The sequence below is a fragment of the Solanum tuberosum genome, unplaced genomic scaffold, assembly GCF_000226075.1.
Source record: "Solanum tuberosum cultivar DM 1-3 516 R44 unplaced genomic scaffold, SolTub_3.0 scf00060, whole genome shotgun sequence".
Taxonomy (NCBI): Eukaryota; Viridiplantae; Streptophyta; class Magnoliopsida; order Solanales; family Solanaceae; genus Solanum; species Solanum tuberosum.
In genome coordinates, this window is record NW_006238985.1 from 483,127 (window position 1) to 491,478 (window position 8,352).

Here is an 8,352-nt window from a genome sequence, read left to right on the forward strand (position 1 = left end):
TAATGACGTGGCCGAATTATAATTGGCCACGTGTAAAAAATGGTTTTGCAAAACTACTGTTAAAAAATAATGGCATGAATGAGCCTTTTCTTAAACGGTAATGGCATAGATGAGCCAAATTTTTAACGGATGACATAAATGAGCCTTTTCTGAAAGTTCAATGGCATATTTGAGCCTTTTCCCTATTAATTATTACCAAATAATATGCAACTAATCAAAAATCAGCCTAAAGTTAATTAAGGAAGTGTTTCCAACAAATCCATTTAATCGTATAGGATTATATTAAAGAGGAAATACACCTCTTTTAATTCAATTTTTACTATTATTGGACGTGATTAGTATGAACAAAATATGAAAAAGAAACGAGGTTTGTATCTGGTATTATGGAAAACATTTTTCGTAATTTTTTTTTTATGTTTGGTTAGTTTAATTTTTTTTTTTTAATGTTTCATTAGTTTGAACTTGTTGAAAATCAAATTTGGCTATAGATTTTGTAACTACTAAGAATTTGGAGTGAATTTAGGGAGAGAAAATAGGAGAGAAAAAGACAGTGGTGAATGTGAATTTGGCTGGTGACTTTTATGTATCAGGTAGTTTTTAAAATTAAGAGAAAGAAGGGATTTAAGTAATATTTTTAAAAGGTAGGGAAAAATAGAGAATAAGTAAATTAAAGTTGTGTATATATGTAATTTATCCAAAATGTTATTCGAGCTGAAATAGGTAGGTAATGAAATGAGCTAAAATTGAATTATAATTCAACTAATTCAATTCTTACTACTCCTTCGATTTGATTCAAAATTTGATTTCAGAATAATTTATTTGAATACGTTATAAAACATTTTCCCTTATATTATCACTATATAAATCATTTCAAATAAAAAATATCTTATTAAAAATATTTAGAAAAAGTTTCAAACGAGGACTACATCTCTGGCCAGATTTAGAATGAATTGAATTATACGGATCAAAATGAGTTTAACTAAAAAAAAAATAAGCAGGTTATTAATTTGTCTAAACCTAAACAAATAAAATGGTCATAATTTTATGGACTGATTTTGCCAACCATAGTATGACCATGTACATGAGATAATTTCAAATCTGCAATATATATTATTTATATTTTTTTTAAAAAAGAAAAAATGTATCATAGAATAGAAACCTGCTGCACAAAATTAATTAACTTGATGGGTGTGAAAATTTTATTCACGGTCAATGTAATATAACTAAATTTATTTCTTTTCTAAATGCATAGACATGACCATTTTTAATTTTTATTACTTCAGGCTATGATTGTTTTCCCTTATATTATATGCTGGTTGGTCCAAATTCATATTTTAATGTCTCTCTTAAAAAGTTGTTGGTTGCCAAATTGTAAACTTAACATTGGCATATTTCTTTTTGCCTTAGAAGATCAAGATTTACAAAAGTTTAAATAGTTGGACTTTATCCCCCCAAAAATTGATTATTAGTAATTAAAAATACAAACTCTTAGAATTAGGTCCTTTTTTTAAAAAAATAAATTTATATTGGAAATCAAAAAATATTTTTCCAATTTTTTTATTGACGGTGTTCTCTCAGCCTCCAACACACCTCATTTTTACCCCTTTCCCTTAAATCCTTCCTCCCCCCCTTTCCCGTCATAGCTCTCATCCACACGCCCTAATCTCCACCCTCAGCTCTCATAACATTTATTTATTCCTTCGATTTCATATTATTTGACTCTTTTCGACTTGACACATCTTTTAAGAAAATTTTAGTGAGGGGTGAATTTTATTAAACTAACCTTATTAATATTATTTGAAACTCTAAGTTCGACTATTACTACTTTATATACTAGGGTAGTATGAAGAAAAAAACTTTTTTGGTTTACTAAAATGTACAAGTAAAATGAAATATCTCTTTTTGATATAGGGATCAAGTAAAATGAAACGAAGAATGCAAATACTAGATAAATATTTTTAGGATAAAATTATTACTCCCTCTGTTCCTATTCATATGTCATCATTTTAGATTTCACGCCCCTTAAGAAATTAGATAAGTTTATCATTGTACTTTTATTTAGTGTTCTTTTGAAATCAAGTTCTTATTAAATGAACATGAATTAATTACTTAGTTTTTCTACGTTGGACAATTTCTTATTTTCAAGGCTAATAACTCTCAAGGGCAAAATAGGAAAAATAGTGTTATTTATGCATTTTTGAGAAATGACGAGTATTAAAAAACATCTATTTTTAATAAGGACGATATATAAATAGGAACGGATGGAATATTACCATGAAATTAGGTCTAAAAGCTAAATAAAAAAAACGTAATTATTCAATTGGAAAGTAAGATTTGTCTACTTCTAAATCCTTTTTCTGCTAGTGAAGGTCCACTTAATTAGGCACTTGTTATATTAGACTATTAGTACTAGTTGTGGACTTGAACTTTTATATACAACAGGATATGAAGAAGACAGTATAATTAGAGGAGATAAACAACAATTAGGATATACTTAAAAAGTCTAATTAAAAAATCCATGAATATCGCTTCTTTTTTTTCCAGAACCTAATCATAGTACGCCCCTAATCATGTATAAATACTTTATAAAATGTTGAGAAAATAACAAAAATGGTCCTTTATGCTTGATGTAGGCTAAAATAGTCTCTTAAATATATTTCTTTAAGTAGAAAATCATCTACACCTCGGACTTTGATTTAAAAATCTAACTCTCTCTCAACTTTGAAAAATATCATTCACCCTCTCTTTAAATAAATAAATTATTTTATGCAAACTAATTAGCTTTTTGGATTCAATATTTCCTTTTCGTTTGTAATATGTTGTCCCTTTCCAACTTTTCTTTCTTTTTTATTTCCTCTCTTTTTTTCAATCAGAAAAGATATGTAAGAAATCCAGGTATATAATGGTGGCTAAATTGACACCTATTTATTTTTGCATAGTAGGATCCAAATCAAATAGAGGAAACCTCAGAGATAAGGTATATATATGAATATATATAATATATGTTAGCCTAATTTTTTTAGTGGAAGCTATTAAAAGCAAATTCCAGATAGATTTGAGTTCTAGTAATCAACTTTACAGGTTAGAGCTTTATATAGCTGACAAAGTATTTTGCTTTCTAACATCATTCCATATTAATTGGAGTCAAGCTCAGCATGCATCTCAAAAGTAAAAATAAATATAAAAATGAAGAAAATATATAATTATATTACATAATAATTAATAAATACCTATGAGACTTATGTTACATATATAATAAATAAGTTTGAACCCTAGAAATTTTCTTTATGAAATTCAAACTTTGTGCCTGTCTTGTGTGAGAAATCTTGAGATAGATGTCTTAGTTCTCCAACTAGACCTTGTGGACCACAATAAAACACACCTGTCATATAGATGAATTAAAAAATAAGAATGTCAAAAATGGAGCAAAACATTAAATTTGACGACGATGACAACAAGTGAGGTCTGGATAGGATATAGTCTAGGAAGACCGAAGACCTTAGCTTACCCCCTACGTTGTGAAGTAGGAGGCGGTTTTCGATAAACCTCAAAACTATATTAATCTTAATGAATAATAATTAAAGATGCTAGATAAGTACTAACCAATTCTTTGATCAGGATGATTAATTGTAACACGTTTGAAAACTTGGCGCCAATTTGGTCTAGCAAAATGAGTCTTGACTCTTGTCCCAGAGACAATGTCGACGCCACTCTTAGCTTGGTGGATTGACTGAAGCATTGTGATTAGTGCAGACCGGGCATCGCCTTCTTCATAAACGCTGGTGCAGTAGTTGTGAAGCTCAATTAGGCCTTCTTGATCGTTCTCCGAGACCTCATCCATCACACCCTTAAACCACTCAAACGAGCCTTGCTCGCGTGTTACCCAATAGAAGTAAGCTCGTTTAGTTGCAAAAGGACTTCTTTTACTACCTTTAGTGCCATCTTCGATGTCCTTTTGTTGCTTGATGTTATTGAGCACATCTTTTACTATACTTATCAAAGGTGTTGCCCCAATGCCAAGGCCTACTAAGAGGACTACGTCGTATTTCTTGTAATCCTGTGCTGGTGCTCCATAAGGGCCATCAATCAAGAGCTTTGGCAATCTGTTATACATTGATATGAATAAATAATGTGTACAGAATTCAGGGGAAAATAAATTTTCAAACTTTACTCCCTTACCTAGGCTTATAGTCGGCTTTCGCTATGTCTGCTCTTAAAAGGCCACTTTGATCACCAGTTGGAGGCTCACAGACCTAAAATATGATCAGTACAAGCATTATTAGTCTTCCAAATGAGCATAAGTTTCTTCAAAAGATTTCGTCTTTGCTGTGTTATTACTGATTTTATGAATTCGATACCTTAGAGAAGAGAGTTTTAAGCTGAGATGTCCAATCACCCAATGTTCGAATGTGCATACTTAGGTAATCATCTCCTGGAGCTGAGGAGATAGTAAACGGATGCCTACATTACAGAATGTGCATGATTTTTAGAAGTTAAATAATAATTTGTATTCAGTTTATTTGATCAAGAGCTTAGTTTATTTCAAACTTACCATTGAAATGAAGAAACATCAGAACAGTTCACTAAAATGTACTGTCCACTTGTGTACTTAAAGCCCTGAGGCTTAGACATGTGCACTGCCATTACATTTCCAGGATATACAGCTACCTGAAAACTCGAATTTTAGATAAAAATTCTATTCACATGTAATCGAACTAGGAATCTTAATGCTTGCAATGGTCTAAGCTCTTATGTACCTTCAAAATCTTCACTGCCTTGTACCCGGACCTAAATGCACGAAGCAGACGTTCACAAGCATATAGTATCATAGGCACCGCGATATACATCCACGTCTGCTCAATGTTTCGGAGAAAAAAGAAAGATATTAGATTCATTTTATGGCAAGGCAGGGCATGATTAGTATTAGATATGATTTACTTTGTTAAGAACTTACTGTTTTCTTGTACCATTTCTTTGAGAGGTAGAGGAAGTATCCGTGAATGATGAAGAGGACATAGACTATAACAAATAAGTGATGGGAGTACCAAAAAGCGTTAAATCCAGTGAGTTTCTTGATTGTTGATGGAAGATTGAGTCGGTTTCTACGAAACCATGGTTGGGCTAGTACATAGGCTATGATCATAAGGACCACCATCACAACACCGGTCCATCCTTCCGTGCCTTTCACAAACCACCAGTAGTTGTTTGGCCTTTCATCTCCGAAAAATGGCTTCATTGGCTCGTATTCCTCATCCGTGGCATGTAACAGCCGGGGAAAATCACATGTTAAGTGTGAAATTGCATGTAAGCCTACACCAACTGCTATTCCAAATGCAATAACCTAAACAAAATTGCATCAAAGAACACGAAAAAATCAGTATAAGTTCAAAGATTTCGTGTTTCCATTTCTATTTTCAGGCTATATACCTTGTGGAAATTGATGTTATCATCAAAGGGAATTATTTTCCCAAGCTTAGTCCTACTTCTTAGCCAAGTTATGGTATTTCTGCATACTGGCAATAGAACTAAAGCCATGTTGAATTTTGTTGTTTCAGCACCTCCTTTTGCTACAGAGACACAATAGCCCATAACATCAAAGACAGCACGACGTTTATATTGAATAAATTTCCATGTAAAGAGTCCTGCACAGATTGATAGCCACAAAGCCATCACCCAAATCCTCTTCCAATTGTCCTCAATGAAATAGTCCAGCCTTCTTTTGCATCTTTTAAAGGGATTTCGCTCTTTCGTTGGCTTAAGTTTCTGACTGAGCATCTGACTCAGAACTCTGCTGTTTGTTGAAAGATTCATCGAGTGGCTCGGAGCCTGAAGAAGCAATGTCTCCAAGTTGTACAGCTGCATCAAATACAACCATTTATAAGCTCATGTCCTTGTTTAAGAATTTGTTTTATACTCAGTGTATATAACTTAAACTCTTGTTTCAAAACGAACCTCAATGTATCCAACATTGCCTGGATCTAGTTCTTCCATGATGAGAGCTGCATATTCATCTGAATTGTCTTGGATTTTTGACAACTTATTTGCAGAAGCACTAAGAGTGATGATCTATAAGCATATAAACAAAGTATGAGTTTAGAGTTCTTTGAATTCGTATAATTTCATGAATTAGTTCAATAATCATCTTGAGATCTCACCTCTTTCACCTCTTCTTGAGTAATTCTCCCATCTGCATCTTTGTCCACCCTATTTTTTTTATCATACCATTATTAGCTATCAACAATATCTTTTACCATATCAATGCAGAACTTAAACAAGTTTTCCTATTGAGAATCTAATGACAAAGTGCTGACTTAATCGAAAATGTTCAAAGTAGTAGCGATATGTGGCATGTAATAGACTGGTGTTACAGTTCAAGACATCATTAGCATTCATTATGTTATAGGGTTGATTCATAGGATAGTTACTCAACTAATAGTTATTATCTCAGAAAACCACAATATAACTATTTAGTTGAGTGATCATCAACTCTTACATTAGTATCATATTTGTGAAATTCTATCTGTAAAGAGTTATATAAAATCTTACATGTCGAAGAAAGTTTGCAGCCGGGCATCAAAGCTAGTATCTGTTATTTGTTCCCAGAATTCGCGTAGCTCATCTTTAGTCACCGCGGGAGATGTGATGCATCTCTTCCTAGCTAGAGCATCAAATAATTCCTCAGCAAACTCACTTGATTCCTTCATACCTGATTACAAGTACAAAATAATGTAATTATTATCAACTTTATTGTATAAATCCAAAAGAATTTGTGTAATGAACAAACAAACCTATGCATTGACCAAACAATGATTTTGTTAGCATTCCATTAACAGCAAGTTGATCGAATCGCGATTCAACCTCAGACCATCCTTCAGTTCCTACATTCTTGTTCATGAACTGAAGTCCACGTAGAGCACGAGCAGCACCAGACTTACTCCTATCAATTTTCTGAAACTTATTAGAAGAAGTCATTCTTTTCAATTCCTTCGAAACTTGCCTCAGATGAAACGAAAGTTGTGATCCAAGCGTATTGTTAGGCCTCTTTTCGAGCCTGCTAGCTAACAATGCAGCTTCATGATCAGCTCCCTTAATGTTTTGAACCGAAACAGAATCATCGCGAACATCAAGAGTGATCTCTACATACGATTCATCATCTTTGAACCTTGCACTTTTCTTCCCACTGACTAATGAACCGCTGAATCCTACTCTCGATCCTCTCATACTATCTGAATCCCTCGTGTTTTCGATCTCCATTTGATTTTCCCGCTCTTTTTTCCTCTGTTTTTTTTTTTTTTGTCAAAATGAAATTAATAACAAGTAGTATCGACCTATGTAACAATAATGTAGAAAAAAAAATTATGAGAAAGATTGAAAAAATAGTAATGAGTATTGAGTTGAGAAATTGAAGAAGAAAGGTGATGTATATATATATATATACAAGGAATTAAGGGAGAAGGGAAAAGTCAGATAAGAGGGAAATCAGGGGGCGGATTTTGTATTGTTTTTGAATAATTGGGAATTTCTCTTCAACTTACAAAAATATAACGAACTCATGTAAGTGGTCAAACATTTTATATTTATTTGTTTTTCTATATGAAATTGGATGTAATTATAAGGTCAAAAGTTGAACATGATATCCTATTTAAGAAGATATAATACATGAAAAAGATGAATGTAGGAATTTTAACTAAATGGATGTGTAATAACATCTCACCTAATACTTGTTTTGTGATAATAATATATAGAAACTTGGTGGAGTGTAATACGTAGGTTTAACGAATTAGTTGAATATATATGAGATATGCTATTGTGGAATTGAGAATAAACATATCACAGTCATGATTACTCTCTTCTCTTTATTTTTATTTTTCCTTTTGACCTATCTTATTGAAGTTTTGCAATCAACATGCTTATTTTGTTCCCACTCATTTCTTCCATGCATTTGGGTAGTACAAAATGAATATCTCTAAGTTTCGATATACATGGAAAAAGTCATTAAAAATGGTGCAAAATGATCATCTAACGCCTATGACTACTTTACACGCACATATATATAGAGTTAGGAGTCAAAAGAGTAGAAAAAATTGAACAATTTTTTTAAAAGGGCAACAAAAATTGAAGATCAAACCAAAAGGGCAACATTTGGATGGAAGATGGATATCGTTAGATTGTAGGTTGAAAGGCGTATGCTGACATGAGTCTTATAAGGCGCATGCTGCCATGTAGGTTGAAAGGCGCACATTCACATTAGCCTTGTAAGGCCCACGCTGACATGAGCCTTGTAAGGACAACATAAAGTGCATGACACTATTCCTATAGGGTCATGCAAATGTTTAGCATGGGTAGGAGTTC

At 32.6% G+C, this 8,352-nt stretch overlaps 1 protein-coding gene across 1 annotated transcript; it reads right to left on the reverse strand.

Annotated features, from left to right (window-relative positions):
- Window positions 1-3,158: 3,158 nt before the first annotated feature.
- On the reverse strand, window positions 3,159-7,384 carry LOC102603596 (respiratory burst oxidase homolog protein B-like). Its single transcript, NM_001288052.1, is given in 12 exon segments — window positions 3,159-3,382; window positions 3,604-4,103; window positions 4,180-4,253; window positions 4,359-4,461; window positions 4,553-4,668; window positions 4,758-4,853; window positions 4,955-5,341; window positions 5,428-5,856; window positions 5,953-6,066; window positions 6,156-6,204; window positions 6,547-6,706; window positions 6,789-7,384. Coding segments are annotated over 12 exon segments (2,604 nt in total). The 5' UTR covers window positions 7,255-7,384; the 3' UTR covers window positions 3,159-3,272.
- Between the last annotated feature and the right edge of the window lie 968 nt (window positions 7,385-8,352).